The following is a 16,482-nucleotide window of genomic DNA, read 5'->3' as shown; positions in this document are numbered from 1 at the left end:
TTACTATCATTAGAAATGTAATTCTCCCCTCATGCATTATTTCACACAGATCCTAATCTAAACCTTTCATACTGCTGTTCATTAAAGGAAAAGCACATAAAGATGTGTTGTCCTGATTACGTGTCGTCTTTTGAGGCATTCTACAACTGAAATTCACGGCATCCGAGGATCCATCATGATGATGACTTGTTGTTTCTCTGAGAGAGCATTGATAGAAACGCCAACTGGGAATACAATGTTGACAGATCGTTTGAAACAGCACATTAACTGTAAAGAACTGTAAAGAATAACTTCCATTTGCTGTATAATGTAAAACTTGAGCGTCGTTTGTAATTGCCATGCAGTAAGGATGCAGGCAGCACTGCTTTGCTGTGTTGTTCTGGATTCCTCTTTTCTAACTCCAGTACTCTTGTTTGCTGTGTGAGGATACATTACAATTCACTTCCCAACATCTGGAAGTTTGCTTAATGATCATTAAAAACGAGATGAACTATTATCTCAAATGACAGCGGGAGGGGTGTACTGTGGTCTAAATCTCACGCTCCCCTCACATGCTGGCTTTGTGGCATGCAGTGCAGTCTCAGAGGAGGCCGCGCCTGAGACCTTTAAAATTTAATTTGGTCTTGTTCTAAATTTATAGGCAACACTAAAATGTGCATTATCCTGTGTGAGAATTTGGTGTTCTAAAATGACTAGAGTAGAGAGTGGTACAACCCCCCCCCCCCCCCCTCCACCGCTGCTCTTGTTAAAACTTAAAACTGTTGACTGTCATGAAGCTGAAACATGAGAGACTAATGTGGAGGTCAAAGGTACCGGAGCTAAAGGATGTTGAGTCAGTCGCTCTCTTCAAATAGTAAGTCAAAACATACCCATACAATTATTCACTCACCAAACTGGAACTAAAGTAGCCAGCAAACCACTGGAATATTTAACGTTTAGATGATGGTAACAGCAACAACCTCATTATCTTTACATTGCTGTGACCTCACTTCCTGTTGACAAGACTTGTAGTATGCATATAGAATACCTTTTTTCACCAGTTCACTAGGGATTTACTAGGTAGACTGGTATCCTGCATTGAAGGTATTGAGACATATTTGCAATCAGGTAATGTAGAGATAATAGGCAATGTTACATGAACTATAACTATAAAACAAAATAGGTTGATTCTATGATACAAATGATGGCGACAAATGGATACATAAACAGGTCAGGGAGGTAAACGTTGACTTCAACAACTTACATGTGACATCAACATATGAACCTTGTTCAACGCAATATTCTGTGAATTTTGACATCAGGATCAAAAGCAGAGCATGTATTATGCCGGTCCAAAAACCTTTGGCACGTTGATTTGTTGATTAAGGGGAAAAATCTAGTCATATGCAGAAGCCTGAAAAAGGAGGAGGAGGAGGAGGAGGGGGACGATGATGAAGGGAAAGAAACTAGGAGGAAAAGGTATTCTCAACATGAGATTTTAGATGTTTGGAAAATATGTCACTTGCAGAAAATCAACACATCAAAGGAAATTAGCCATTTTACTGTAGGAATTGTGGGTGTGAGTGGTTGGTTCTCTGTTCAGACCAGGAGTAATTACACAAACTACATTTGGAGGCCATGTGGACTTCCCTCGCATCCCTGATTGAAACAAATGAGGCAAATAATTGGAAGTGTGGTCAGTTTACCAGGGTGAGGTCTATCTCGAGGCATTTCACATCTCAAAACAAACGACTGTATTTATACAGTTTGATTTGAAGAGATATTGCAATCAAGGTAACAGGACGCAGAAGCCTTCCTTCTCATGATTAATAATCACAGCATTTGATGGGCCAGCGCCTTAATGACGTTACTGATGGAGTTACTGTATACTGTCCGTGGGCTGTTAGGGACATCTTCAGGAGCAGAATGGTACTGCAGTTTGGGGATAAATAAAGCTACGTCAGCACTGCACGACGTGGAAGATGTAGCGGGGGAGGAGGCTTGACGATGATGCTACGTTAAAGGTATTATCTTTCAAAATAAGAGCATATATTCACAGTATACGCTTGAAGCCTCTCATTTGTAAAGTAACACACACTAAACAGTTTATACTATATATTTCACTCGAAGTGTTTTGCTATTAAAACCAAGCTATGTGACTTGGAGTTGAATAAAAATCACAGAAGCTTTTATTTCGAAGAGGTGCCACTAAAGCTGTCAGCAAGCTTTATGCAGGGATTTGCTGGCTGAATTACGTGGCAAGGCAGATAACCGTTGCAGGAAAAATAATCATGGACTTTTAGCATTAAATGAGTATTAAAGACAACGGTGGTTTCCCGCTGAAACAAGTTTGCATTTCAAGCCTGCTGTCTGTGCAAACAACGGCTTGTTTCTCCCTCGGACGACGAGACCTCGGGTCGCTACTGTAGCTGGGGCCACATCAGCACCGCTGAGACTAGCCAGCCACGTTAGCATCCATGTAAGCAAGGCGTTATCTCTGTGTCGAGGTGGAGTAGAAGGCTGTGTGGTTACTGTTTTGTCAAACATGATGCCATCTTTATGTGTCGGTGTTTGGTGCTGTCTTGCAGAGGTTGAGTCATGGCAGACAGCATCATGAGCAAGGCTGCCACCATGGAGATCCCCATTAACAGCAATGGCGACACAGGGACTCTGCAGGAGGATGACAGCCTGGAGCAGGTCAGTCAGTCACATTTATTCAATGTCCTTTTATTACATCTGTTTTGTTTTTTTGTACTCTGTGTTTGTTTCTCTATCCTTTTCCACATGATGGCACAGTCTAGGACTAAGGCTGTCCAGGCCAGCAGATACCTATCATACACAGGCCTGCTGCTATGTACTGTAGCTGTAGCGTTTTACCACCATCAGCACCAGATACTGGGGATGATGTGTTGAGAACATTGGAGAGGGAGTAGGTTTACTGTGTAGAATGCTTAAGTCATACGAGCCTTTGAATACTATCGGCAGCAATCAATTCAATTCGTAACTAGCACATTGTTTTGGTCTCATTCTGGTAAACAGTATCAGTGGTCCTACATGAACAATATGTCTGTCTGAGGAAAGTAGTACTGAAGGCCATCATGTGGAATAATACAATGCCACATAAGCAATTTCTTTGTGTGGTCTGTGTTCAGGATGACTTGGAAGTTTCAGCTTTCTGGTTCCCCAAATGTGATGATAATTATTGCCTTTTTAACTTCATGTATTATCTGTATTTTGTTGTGAATCCATCAGGATTTGCAGCAGGTGATGGTGTCTGGACCCAACCTGAATGAAACCAGCATTGTCTCAGGAGGTTATGGAGGACCTGCAGGGGGCATCATTCCTACCAGCAGCATCAAAGGTGCTGTTAGAACAACTGAATGCCATCTTTTCGCTTCTTTTGTTTATTCTTCACAGTGCAGATACAGTTTGTGCTGCAAAGACATCACGAATGGAGCTCTGCGTAGTACTTGCTGTACCAAAGCCGTAAGTCATGCTGAGAACTCTCCATCAGTATAGGAGGGTTGTTGAGCAATACAAATCACCCTGCAATTATTTTGCAGAGTGCTGACTTTTCTGGCTTAACACAGCTCCCTGTTCATTCCACTCTCTGTTTTGACCCCCTCCACTCCCCCCGACAGGCTGTGCAGACTGCCATGTGAGAGATCTGTCAATGTTGTTGCAATCCCTAAATCACTGAGAGAGGTTGATACTCAACAATACCCCTTAAAGAAGCCGTACCGAGAGCTTTTCTTCCTTGTATTCTGATGTGTCACGAGAGAGGCTGCTGGTTCACATTACAAACATCCATATCCCATAGGGCCTGCAGTTCGCTTCAACCCCGAGTATCTGGACAGAAGACGAGCCCCAGCACCAGGACCAGGTGGCCGTGTAGTCTGACGACCATTTTTTTTGGTTTTCCTCTATATGTTTTGCTGTTTGGCCTTGTATAAGAGATTGCCTGACTGAGGGAGTTTCATGCAACCTTGCTTGTACCTCTTCAACTCACAGCTTCAGCAACAACAAGTGTTTTGGCAGCTTTCAAACTTAGTGGTGCACTAACCTGATATTACAGGGATCTAACTTATTGATGTCTAACAAGAATGTCCTATTTTGTCCTGTAAAATGCATTTTTGGCGACTGTTTTGACATTGCTCGTTAGTGACCTCTCATCCCCTGAAGTCCATTTTCATCTTTTTGTAAATCTTTTTATTCTGCATGAGAAACCTGCATGTTTCCTTCACCACAGTGCCGAACATTGTTTTCTTTCAGTCTGCTATTCAGCTGCCGATCTCAACGGCACACTTTTATTGATACCTATTTCACACCTTCCTCTCATCTTCGCTTTTTTTTTTTTATCATCACCATGCTCATTTCAGACATTCGCATGAAATCCAGGGGTGTTGGCTTACCTAAAAGCCAATCTGCAGCTAGTCGACTTGCCCAGCACACAGACCAGCATCCAGGTATCACATGGCTCATCACCATGTCCACACTCTTCACTCATTGTCATGACCCATGCAACTTCTGCCCTCTGTAAACTTTGATAGGATGACATGCATCAGAGTGGACATTTTGCTTTTTTTTTGTCTCTTGTTAGGGTCCTCAAACAATAACGGTGGTAATTCCACTGAAGAAGTTTCTCGGGGTGTGGCAGTGGAGAAATTGGACAGTGTAAAGAAATGGGGCATAAACACATACAAGGTATTGTGTCTTCAGTCGAGCTGACCATAATGTCATGACGTTGTCTTTATGTTAGGTTTATTAATGTAGTCTTTATATCCACTATGCAGTGTACAAAGCAGATGTTCTCAGAGAGGTTTGGCAGAGGTTCAAGAACAGTAGACTTGGAACTGGAGGCTCAGATCGACGTGTTAAAGGAGACCAAGAACAAGTATGAAAACATCCTCAGACTGGCCACTGCACTCACCAGTCATTTTCAAAGCATGGTGCAGACGCAACAGGCTCTAGGAGACACCTTCGCCGACCTCAGCCAGAAGTCCCCAGAGCTGCAGGTACCGTACAGTACAAAAAAGCTCCCTGTGTGATGTGACGTGGAGCTGAAGTTAGCAGGTGAAACCAATTTGTTTCTCTACAGGACGAGTTTGGGTATAATGCAGAAACACAAAAGCTGTTGTGCAGGAATGGCGAGGCTCTTCTGAGTGCCGTCAACTTCTTCGTGTCCAGCGTCGACACCCTGGTCAACAAAACAATGGAGGATACTCTGACTACTATTAAGCTGTATGAAAACACAAGGTAACAAACCCTGACATCCCGGTTAGGAGTTGAGGAATATGATCTTAATTCCTGTAGGGTGAAAACCTGCAAAGTGAGACAGCCTGAACCTTTTTTTTTTTTTTTGTTTTGCATGTAGACTTGAGTTTGATGCCTATCGCTCTGATCTGGAGGAGCTGAGTTTGGGCCCCAGAGATGCAGCTACCATGGTCCGCATTGACATGGCTCAGCATGATTACCAGATCTACAGAGACAAATATGAAAGGCTGCGTAGTGATGTCACCATCAAGCTCAAATTCCTGGAGGAAAACAAGGTTTGTGGTTTACAATTTTCTATTTCCTTTCAAATGTCCGCCTGTATAAATAGAAACTCAATACCTCGTGAAATCTTGTTTTTGCTAATCTCCAGTGGGTTAACTTCTCCCTTTGCTGCGGGGATGTTTAGATGTACTCCAGGACCCTGTGGTCACAGGTGCATGTTCACCTTTGACCCCAGGTATCAGTGTTGGTGGGCGTGGTCAGAGGTGAAACAGGCATGAAACTGTCAATCAGGGAAAACCAGTAAAACACTGCTTTTCAGCAGGGTGTCCAATTACTCCTTAAAAGCACTCACTCAAAATTGCTTTTGGACAGCATCCTGAAGGGGGAGAATACCAGTGCAGTCAATGATGTTCAGAAAAGATTGAGCATGCTGTGTCGCATTCTGATTTGTTGTTGCTTTCACTGCACATTGATTTGTTAAATGATGCCTAATTTAAGTGTCAAGTAAGTCCTGAGCTTTGAAGTAGCGCACACTGCATCAGTGGTTTAGGACTGATTTGCCACATTAAGGTCGAAAATGCACCTCTTCCTTTGCCCTTAAGCATCTGCTGAGGCAGACCAGCTCAAACTAAAGGAAGCAGGCTGACTTCTTCACCTACAGAGACAAGCACGTTCATGCTGTCGATAATTACGCTAAAGAGAGAGACTGCCTCAGTTTGTCAAATTAAACACAGACCCATGATCCACACCGTTTGAAAAGCAAAACATCATTTTTTTGTGTGTTTTATTTTAGCAGTTTTGCCAAGTTAATGAAAATAACAAAGATAAAAACAACAGTCACCGTTTGTGTGACTTAGCATGCCTAAAATAGCTTGGGAATACATCTTAGCAGAATATAAAAGTTGCTTTCAGACTGATTCCCCAGACACTATTCTGGGCAGCTAGTGAATGTCATCGTGATAGATGTCAATGGCCTGTACTTTCCTCAACACTTGAAACTGTTTTTGTACTGTAATGGCAGAATTTCCCTCTCCTTTTCTTCTAGGTGAAGGTTATGCACAAGCAGCTGCTTCTCTTCCATAATGCCATCTCAGCTTACTTTGCTGGCAACCAGGAGCAGTTGGAACAAACTCTAATACAGTTCAATGTAAAGTTAAAGCCCCCGGGATCAGACAAGCCATCCTGGCTGGAGGAGCAGTGAAGAGCGCCCGGGGGGTTCAGCAGTCTTGACATGTACAGTGACGCGCTGGTCCGTGAAGATCCTGACATTGTGGTTAGATGGACAAGAATGAAATAAAGGAGTACATAGTAGGATCAATTACGGTCAGTGGTGGAAGAAAAACATGAGATATTCCTGTCTGTTTTTCACTATCCTGTATTACATAGATGGTACAACAAGAGATTGTTTTTTTGGTTTAGTCACAAAATGACCTTTTGTTACTTATTCTTTAGGTGCATATCACTTCCTTTTCATGTACAGTATAGTCTACTATTGGTGAGCGATCCCACGGCAGTTTTGCACATGCATTATTATGTTTTGTTTTTAAATGTTTAAAGCGTTCTCTTATATTTCAGAGTATATCACATTAGAGGAATTCCACAAATCAGATTTGCAAGTTGGAGGGATAATGTCAAAAATCGTGACACAAAACCCTCGGAATTGTATTTATTTTTCTTGAGTGTGCATGACTGAACCACATTTCTCAAATTTAGTTTTACAGATTTAGATCAAAGACATCAGGGTTCAGCATGATTTTCAAAGTTATCCCACTTGCTTCTAATATTGGTTTGTGGTATACCTGCTTTAATGGTCAGTTTACACACATAGAAGGGAAAATATATATCGGGAATATAGTCATTTTCTCTAACTGAATATACAATCCATAATTATTTGTTCTTCTAGATTTATTTTTTTGTCCTGATGAAGTGTCTGTCGTGTTTACACTCAGAAACCTGAAAAACAGATGTTACACTCGGTAACTCATCATCAAGCGGTTAATATATTGGATCCTTTGATTATAAATACAAACATCTGGACTATCATGAAGAAATCAAAATGCAACACACTGTTTGATTTATGTTTTATTTGGAGGTGCCTGTGTGTATCTAAAAAAAACAACCTCTGGGACTCATTCTTGAAGTCTCATATTCTGAAACATGATTTCACCGCATACATGTGATACCACATGCGTTATAGGATACGATTCCAATTTCAGTGTCTTTGAGGACGGAATGTACCCGCACATTTTTCATATTTTATTTTTATCAATCTGTTTGTGACATAGCAATGTATGTTATGTACATTTCTTTTCCATTCTAGTCAGCTGATTATCTTTGTCTTTTTCTGCATTTCCAATAAAATCTGCTGGATGTTTTGTTTTCACCAAACTGTGCCGTCGACACGTCTGTCAGTTTCATATGAGAAGCTCACAATATATGTTTTATGTTTGCACCATTAATTATGTACATGATAATACAATCTGATATGTCTCTAACATGCTTTCCATGACTTGTTATCTTATTTCATAATCATGAAATTATACGAAATTGTTTAAGGTGTGAAGCACATTGATCTATTTTTTTGGTTATTTTGGCCCAAATATGAAGTTAGAAATACAATCTGGAGATAAGACCATGTAGTTTACAGCACTATTCACACCGAGCTGATTCCTTTACTGCACCAGTGTTAACAAACGTCTGAGAAAATATACCATTTAAACAGTATCAGTTAACGTTGCACAGTTAGTTTCAGCTGTTGCCCATCCAGGCAGTTAATTGGTCAATCTTGGACTTTGTGATGGGTTTGACAAATACACATCACATCCCGTAGCCTGCTGTATGCAGTCACTGGGTTTATCTGTTGTGTGTATCATGTTTCCCCTCACTGATTTAGTGTCTCCCTGTTGTCACTCATTACTTCATTTGGTGCTCATTTGCAGGGAGAAAGGGCAAACAAAAGTGAAACTGACATTCCTGCTGAATGAGTAACTTCTGTTTACGAGTGGCGAACAGCTAGCTATTTGCTATTGTTGCAACTTTCAAGACAAGCATTAATCTTAGAGGTATGGGATTTTAACTGAAGTAAGTTTAAAATTGCTATACATGGCACATAGCAGTTTTGTTATTTTTTCCCAAAATACCTGACTTATTTAGGCACACATTTTCTTCAACAGATCCCGCATTCTCCTTTGGGTATACTGCAGATGAGTCTATTTGAAACAGTTTGACTTGCCCTCAGTATTTGATTGTAGACAACCACTGATTTGCATACAAAAGCATTCAGGGTTTTACAGTTGTCATTCTTCGGACTTATCGTGTCTGGGGCAGAGTTGAAGTGCTTGCTGCTACTTGACGCCACTGTGAACAGTTAGGCCAGCCCACATGCAAACAAATTGCAGTGTGACCTGGTGGAATGGCTTAATGTTTAACTAAAGCATGTGGTTTCCTTTCACTCATGTATTCACTTACTATTTTATTTATTATTGCTGACAAAACAAACAAGGCAGTCCAGCACGCCAGCTCTAAAACGGACGAAGTGTTTTCTTCACGGTATAAGTTTCGGTCTTCGTGGTAAAATCATAGCCTACAACAAAACACCTTTAACAAATCAATGTCGCTATCAGTCAGGACTTTATTCACGCTAGAAGAGTCTATACAAAGAGTGAACTCCTCACATAAGTTCATGACAGCTGGACAGAAAACAACGTGGCCACAAACACAAGCCAACAAGCCACAATGTGTGGGTGAAATCCCAGAGTTCCTCCTGCTGGGAAGGTGTGGGCTGCCATGACGTCTGGGCGTGTCGTTTACGCAGGTAGTTTCGACACTCTTCCCTCGCGCTATCCAGGTCATTGCCACTCTCTGCTTGTATGGCAAAGCTTCAACAAGTCAACGGAAAAAGAAGGCAAATCAACAAATTAGGATAACGGGGCAGCGGCTGAATAAAAAACAAAGGTATGTTGTGTGTTTACTTCCTGATGATGACGTTGGTGTATTAACAAACAAACATTGTAACAAACGGTGGTTCGGTTAGTTTATCGATTAAGGTGGATACGTTTAGCTGGATACTGAATAATACACAAGGTCTTTACAAGCAACAAGAAGCCTTTATTATTTAAAACCATGTATATTCACATATTTTTCTTCAAGAGAGACTAAGGGGATACATTTAACATGCTTCATAGATATTTATGTATAATGTTATAATAAACTGCCACGAATAATCCCATAACAATGTGTGAGTATTGTGATAGTTTTTGAGTAACTTCTGTAATATGATTCCAAAGTGTATTGTATATTATTGTTATGCTTTTGTCAACCCTTGAAGCACTACAGTCATTTATTGTAAGTACTGTGGAGAAAGTGAATGCTTTATCCATTGCTAATCACTGTTGGTCAAAGTCATAGTACATGAGGCTTTTTGTTTTTAATCTGTCCACCATCTTGTGTTTCTTTCAGTCTGGAGTTATCCTAACCGACAACCTTTTGAACAAGTCCCTCCAGCACGACAACTACAGCACAATCCCGTAAAGACATTCAGAGTAGTTTACAGTTGACGGCAACTTCTTTTATAAGCTTTAATCCTGTCTGTATGTGTGACTCAGATGATTGCATCCCAAACCTGCTGAGAGCTCCTTGAAAAACAATGCAACCAGGAGGTCCTCCCGCTCCACCACCGCCACCTCCACCACCACCGCCACCTCCACCACCTCCTCCACCACCTCCAGCCCCTGGCCTCCCTCCATCCCTACATGGCGCTGGCCTCATTGCCAAGGGAGAGCACCGGCGCTCCAGGATGCGCAATTTCAACTGGGAAACCCTTCCTAAACACAGTGTGGTAGGAAAGCACAACATCTGGACGGAAGATAAGGCTGATGGGGAATATGAGCTGGACACTGTTCACATGGAGGAGCTGTTCAGCCACAAGCAGGGCCAGCAACAACTCAAGGCCCTGAACCGCCAGAGTCTGAGGGGCCTGCCGACTGCTGCCTCAGGAGGCGTAATGGTGAGTTTTCCAGCGTCAGGATTCAGGTGCCACACTTTAATGTATCAGAGTAGGCTTAACTCTTTAACCCCAAGGGTTTGTAGCAATATATTGAAATGTTCTCCATTATGACATTAATCACATGTGATTTTTAGGGAATGGGACTAGTTATATTTTAGAAACATCACATTTTAATTTCTTCCCTTGTGAGGTCAGAGAAATTATCAATTTATTTGTACATTGCATCACCAGAATAGTAACACAGTAATGTATTGCTTGTCTTCTGAACATGTGTTGTTAGAATCCCTCAATACATGGGTGGAGTCTCACTATTCTTCATATCTGTTTACTAAAGGAAGGTATACTTGTGTCCTCACACAGTATTGTATTGTAGCCTACTTGTGCTCTGCATTCAAGCTGCTGTTTAGGATAAACTGCTTTGCCATTCAATTAAAGGCAAGTTTTAAGCCGAAACATGACCATTCATGACCTTCATCTGTCATTTCCTTTTATGGGACACTCAAGGTCGTTTGTCTCACAAAAGTTGGTTAAATTCTGTTACCAAACGTTTGCTTTGACCTGTGTCCCATTTTCTAAGAGAGACACTGACAAAATGTCTGGCTGATGCAAAATGGTACCTTTGCCCTCATTGTTCAATACAGTCAACTCCAAGAATCCTTAACCTTTGGAATCAACTGTCTGTTTGCAAAGCTAAAGGAATAAGATACAAAAACACATTGCTCAGGCAGACAGTGAAACTATCTTAGCGACTGAGAAGCTGATTATATCCAGGTCTGTGTTTCCATTCCCAGGTTTCCATCCTCAACTCCAAGAGTAGCATGAACATTGGAATTTTCCTAAAGCAATTCAAGCGGTGAGTCAGTGTTGGTATTCTTAAGGTGTGATTGGTTTTGCACAATTATTTCGTCATGTTGTGTAAAACACAGGATGAGGCAGACAGACTAGTCTGCAACACGGCTGCATCATACTCACTAACCCTTGGAAGCCAACATGTCCTGGCAGGTCTGATCAACACTGTTCTACTGCTCCAGCAGGTTGCCTCCCTAGTAACACTCGGATACACTATAGAGAAGTATTGTAAATGTACTGCCTCAGGCTATTTGGCGTACTTGAAATGGAAAACATACTCGACATCCTCAAGCATTTGTAAACTGACAAAAAAACAAACCGCAACAGCATATGTATCGAACACAATCATCTAACTATTCCAAGCTTCTGTCTCCTGTATTTCCCTCCAAACAAGTGTCATATGTGTGTGTCTTTGTGTTCCAAATATGTTTCTTGTCGAAGAAAGTGCATCATTCTAATGTCCTGTACAGCGTGTGTGTTTTTCTGAGGTTAGACATCAGAAGTGTTGCTATTTCGCAAAGCTATTTGAGCAGGTAGAGGCTTGTTGATGTCAGCAGCCCAACTTTTCCAACTATGCAAAAGTGTGGAATTAACGAGTGTGGACTGCTCCTGAGCAGTCCCAACCCTCAACAAAAAACGTCAAGATAATTGCAACCCCATCTCTCTCTACCTCTCACTCCGCAGGCCTGTAAAAGACATGATTGAAGAAATCAAATCCGGAAGTAGTCTCACTTTTGGTTCTGGAAAGCTGAGGGAGCTGGTCAAGCTGCTGCCAGATGAAGGGGAGGTATGTGTGACAGCTGTCTATATTTTCCCCACATGTCTGTCTTCTGACAACCTTGTTGCTTGTGATTTAATCGCAATAACACCTTCTTATTTTAAGATTCATGCTTGGCTTTTTTTTGTTTTGGCAGGGGAAGCAGCTGCTCGGTTTTAAGGGTGACTCCTCCACTCTCCCTGAAGCGGATCTCTTTATGCTAATGCTGGTTAAGATTCCCAGGTAAGCTGTCTGACTGGAATTCCATGTATTGCAAGTGTTAAATGTCAGTAGTCGTTCACTAATGATGGATAACGTGTGTCTGTTAGCTATGAAGAGCGTCTTAGCAGCTTGGTGCTCAAAGAGGAATTTTTCCCCCTCATGGATGAACTGAAAGGATGCATTGGCACGTTGACAGCAGCTGGAAAGGGTAACGTTCGGATTTTTAATTGATAGGACTAGGAACAGATTTTGAGCAAAAACAGAGTTGTAAACCAATTTCGACTTTGAATTCACCATGTGTGTCTTATTTCAGAGCTGTTGGAGTCTGAGAATCTCCATTCTGTCATTCGGCTGGTGCTGAAGACTGGCAATTACATGAATGCTGTGAGTGTATAATATGGGATGGTGGAGTCTTGGATAACTTTCCTTTGTGTTTGTTCATCTCTGAGTCTGATTTTGTTTGTTTGATCACAGGGTGGCTATGCAGGCAGTGCAATTGGCTTCCGAATGGCTTCTTTGTTAAAGCTTGTGGACACCAAAGCAAACAAACCCGGAATGAATCTTATGCATTATGTTGTGATGGCAAGTAGCTTTTATTACTTTAATCTGTTTGAGTTTTTCTGTATGTTAAGAAATCTTTGTGATGATGATTTAAAAATAAAAAAGTTATACAAACTTTGATATTCACCACAGCAAGCTCAGAAGGCAGATGTTGACCTGCTTAAATTTACAGACCAACTCCAACACCTTGAAGCTGCAGCGAGGTAAACAATCTGGCACTCCGCATATATGTTCATAATCTTTCTTTTTATCTGCTGTAACGTCACAATGTATCTTTTTTTATTCTTAGAATGAATAAAGGTGAAATTGAAGCAGAGTTTGAAAAACAGGTAAGGAAAGTTCAAGCTGCCAAAGCTGACACCTTGAAGCAAGAAGACCTAAAGGCACAGATGGAGGATTATCTGAAGGTGAGGAAGCCTTTTGTCTTGGAATTCAGCCCAGTTGTATTGAATTGTAATGGTGATGTTCTAATGTTTTTTGATTTGGGCTCCATTTAGGAGACTGAGGTCTGCTTGCAAGAAATACAGTCTGATCTTCAGGAATTGCAGTCAGTGAGTGACTCTGTGGCAGAGTACTTCTGTGAAAACCCAAACATGTTCAAATTGGAGGAGTGCTTCTCCATTTTCAACTCCTTTTGTGAGAGGTTTATGCGGGCCATGCAGGTAATCCTGTGTACTGTTATTTTGTCCTTGACTGAGGTATTAAAAAAAAGTCCTGTTTGATCTATTAACTTTGATTTTCTGCAGGAGAACAAGGCTCGCGAGGTGGCAGAGGTGCAGCGGAGACACAGAGACAGATTGCAGAGCGTCGCCAAACGTAGGTCCACAGCTACCTGCTCCAGTAGAGACAAGGAAATGGATGGAATTGCGTTGCAGTCAATACTACAGAACTTCCTTACGAAGGGTGTCTCTCGGAGGAGACCCGGAAGTCGGCCCTCATCCACTCATGGAAGCCCCACGATTGGCAGCCCCAACAACGGGAGCCTATTAGAAATTCAGGTGAACCTCCCCACTGGAAAAGAAATAAGAGGAATCTCTTTAAGAGCTAAGGACATGTGCAGAAAAGAGTGGAATTCAGCGGTTGAACTCACAGAGAACCTTTCACTAAATAAAGATCGGTCTAATGGCGAGGAAAACAAGGCAAAATGTGGTATTCCTTATGAACAAGAGGGGAAAACTTCCATAAAAAAGGACTCCAAAGGTTTTATACACCCAGTCAATAGGACCACTGACATTTCCTCCACAGGCAGATCTTTCTCAGCTGCCACTGATGATAGTGAGGAAGATCTACAGGATAATAACGAGGAGGAGGCTCAAAGGTTGCGAGAAGCATCTAAAAAAGTTTTGCACTTTCAGAACAGCCTCAGCAGTGTCTCATCTGATGACTATTCTCGGGACAATGAGAAATCTCCTGGTCCAATTCGCACCTTGCCTCGTCAACGCACCTTCGATGAGGAGACAGAGAGATATCCCAAAGACCCCACCAATAAGGACTTAGTAAGACTTTTAGATCCTCAGTCCTCCAAATGTAACCTTGGCCGCCGCTGTACTCTACCTACCAAATTCCCTAAAACTGAAGCAGAGGAAGACAATCTGTTCACTACGCCTCCAGTCAGAACTCCTAATTCTGTGGCAAGAGAAAAAGGGACACTACCAGTAGAAGGCGCTGAACAAAATCCCTCAAAACATGTGTTTGACTTTACTGACACGTCTCACAACTTTCAAAAATCTGGTGCTCAAGACCAGAATTCTCTGTCAGGAAAAAAGCCAAGCAAGCCAAATGTTTCTGTAACCCATGTTCCAGATGATGGTCTTGGGGAACAAAACGAAGTGGGCAAATCAGTGGAGCCCATGGACAAACCCTCGCCGAGGAATAGTGAAACTGTTCCCCCGAAAAGTACGTGGAATAAGACTGAAAACTCTGGGCTTTTTTTTAGCTTTTTAAAGCGCCTTGGAGACCTGAGCAAACTGCAGAACAGCAATGACACTGTCCACAAGGGCACTGGTTCTGGTGTGTAAGTATTAAGACGAATCTAATTTAAGGTCAGGGAAGCACATGTAACTTGTAATTAACTCATCATGGTGATGATGTGGTGTTATATTTCATGTTACTATTGCAAATTAATAACGAGGTCGTTAAGAGATGGAGAGAAGGTTCTAGTAAAGTGGTTGGAGAATGTTTTTTGTTCAGGAAAGGCCATTTTACATGTGGTACCACTAGATGGCAGAATGTAACAGGAACACAGTAAACTGTTGCTCAGAAGATATGGGTGTTGTTGATCTCCAGGCAAGGTGTATACTGCCAAGTAAACAAGAACAATGGGCGCGCGCACACACACTGTAAAACATGTTTTATTCTGACATTACATGTGCAACGTTGCAGAATGTATTGAGAAAGTAAATGAATGTGTGAACATGGAGAGATCGGACTGTATGTAAAATCTTGGTTTGATTCTTATTTTTGATACTTTGATAAATGACGACCGGTACTTGTACTGCATGCTTGAATTCAATACTGATGTTTTTCATTTTTGCCTCTTTGCATTCCTCCTCAGTTGTCACAGTCACAGAATCACAACAGAAATGCAGAAGGTCAATTCAGCCATTGTTCTGAGCTAAAATGGGTCAGTGTTACAGAGGCCGCCAGTATCTGAGCAAATTCTCAAATTAACTTGAGAAGAGATTGCTGAGGTTAAAGGGCCAACGGCTGGTGGCCTTTGATGATGGAAGGGAACCAGCCTACCTGCATTTAGTACTGTACACTGCTGGTGGCAATGACCCAAATGTCTCCACTAGCTAGGAGCAGATACAAGAGGTCAGTGAGGCCTCACTCTGCCAATCTATGATTTCAAAATGCAAGTTCAACTACGTCTCTTAGATCGCTTTTTAGGACTTTGTCCAGCTGTTAGAATGAAGAGTAACAATGAGGTAATGAAAATGACTTCCTATTTAGATTGGTCCTAATTTTAACATCAACTGGAGTGATCTGAATGCTGTCTCTATTTCATTGGTATTACATGGTTATAAGACTGAGATGGAAGCCATCAAGATTACAGAGAAACAAACAGCATTGTCACTAAATCATGAGTTGTCAAATTGTTCTTTGTAACTATCTCTAATCAGTGAGAGTGTGACTTAAGGTCAAAGGCCAGGGTAACTCTGCTCTCCAGCGAAGAGTATTAACATCTTTATATTACACATTTATATTCACAAATAGAAAACCAACAATATATTCATACAGCTCTACAAAGTTTATAATGTGTGATAACACAGCATATTGAACATGTAAAGGTCTCAGGCTGTTATTATTGTATTGTTACAAACCTGACAGTTATGAATTGGTACAGACAGCCATTAAACATTTTTTTCAATAAAGGATAGCTTGGGGAAAAAACATTTAGCTTTTGCAAATTTGACATTTTCCTCAGGTTATATACAAATGTTTAGCTCACGACCGCCGCTCTGCACTGCGACAGCCCGACCGACCACGTCTCCGTCAATTTTGTTGCTGCATTAAAAAGGTTTACACTTAAATTGTAATTCATGTTAAATTTGAAGACTTTTTAAGAAGTTGCACGACTTAACAATTCAATGAATTTATATTTCTGGTAAAT

At 41.4% G+C, this 16,482-nt stretch overlaps 2 protein-coding genes across 5 annotated transcripts; both read left to right on the top strand.

Annotated features, from left to right (window-relative positions):
• The first annotated feature begins 2,229 nt into the window (after positions 1–2,229).
• LOC306780198 (arfaptin-2-like) lies at positions 2,230–7,944 on the top strand. 3 transcript variants are annotated; one of them, XM_079272457.1, is made up of 10 exons: positions 2,230–2,458; positions 2,568–2,676; positions 3,232–3,340; positions 3,800–3,862; positions 4,359–4,445; positions 4,580–4,683; positions 4,773–4,994; positions 5,078–5,235; positions 5,354–5,528; positions 6,521–7,944. In XM_079272457.1, exons 2-10 carry the CDS (start codon positions 2,578–2,580, stop codon positions 6,674–6,676), a joined length of 1,173 nt encoding a protein of 390 aa, XP_079128583.1. In that variant the 5' UTR covers positions 2,230–2,458; positions 2,568–2,577; the 3' UTR covers positions 6,677–7,944. The 3 variants fall into 3 exon arrangements, with proteins under 3 accessions (XP_079128583.1, XP_079128584.1, XP_079128585.1); XM_079272458.1 differs by lacking the exon at positions 4,359–4,445; XM_079272459.1 differs by lacking the exons at positions 3,800–3,862; positions 4,359–4,445.
• Positions 7,945–9,345: 1,401 nt separating this feature from the next.
• LOC306779403 (uncharacterized protein) lies at positions 9,346–15,282 on the top strand. Of its 2 annotated transcripts, XM_079271298.1 has the most exons (12): positions 9,346–9,429; positions 9,934–10,480; positions 11,272–11,333; positions 12,014–12,116; positions 12,244–12,329; positions 12,416–12,516; positions 12,622–12,692; positions 12,783–12,890; positions 13,002–13,072; positions 13,159–13,276; positions 13,367–13,531; positions 13,616–15,282. In XM_079271298.1, the coding sequence occupies exons 2-12, from the start codon at positions 10,121–10,123 to the stop codon at positions 14,885–14,887; spliced, it is 2,517 nt and encodes an 838-aa protein (XP_079127424.1). In that variant the 5' UTR covers positions 9,346–9,429; positions 9,934–10,120; the 3' UTR covers positions 14,888–15,282. The 2 variants fall into 2 exon arrangements, with proteins under 2 accessions (XP_079127424.1, XP_079127425.1); XM_079271299.1 differs by lacking the exon at positions 9,346–9,429 and having other exon boundaries at positions 10,347–10,480; positions 11,252–11,333.
• The last annotated feature ends 1,200 nt before the right edge of the window (positions 15,283–16,482 follow it).

The sequence above is a fragment of the Melanostigma gelatinosum genome, assembly GCF_949748355.1.
Source record: "Melanostigma gelatinosum genome assembly, chromosome: 7".
Classification (NCBI taxonomy): Eukaryota; Metazoa; Chordata; class Actinopteri; order Perciformes; family Zoarcidae; genus Melanostigma; species Melanostigma gelatinosum.
This window is presented reverse-complemented; position numbering and strand designations above follow the sequence as displayed.

Excerpts from the sequence above, each read along its gene's own strand:
- LOC306780198 (XM_079272457.1), top strand. The coding sequence starts at position 2,578 with ATGGCAGACAGCATCATGAGCAAGGCTGCCACCATGGAGATCCCCATT. Across the intron at positions 2,677-3,231 it reads AGGATGACAGCCTGGAGCAG|GATTTGCAGCAGGTGATGGT; the intron begins GTCAGTCAGTCA and ends TGAATCCATCAG. Across the intron at positions 5,236-5,353 it reads AAGCTGTATGAAAACACAAG|ACTTGAGTTTGATGCCTATC; the intron begins GTAACAAACCCT and ends TTTTGCATGTAG.
- LOC306779403 (XM_079271298.1), top strand. The coding sequence starts at position 10,121 with ATGCAACCAGGAGGTCCTCCCGCTCCACCACCGCCACCTCCACCACCA. Across the intron at positions 10,481-11,271 it reads CTGCCTCAGGAGGCGTAATG|GTTTCCATCCTCAACTCCAA; the intron begins GTGAGTTTTCCA and ends TTCCATTCCCAG. Across the intron at positions 12,693-12,782 it reads CTGGCAATTACATGAATGCT|GGTGGCTATGCAGGCAGTGC; the intron begins GTGAGTGTATAA and ends GTTTGATCACAG.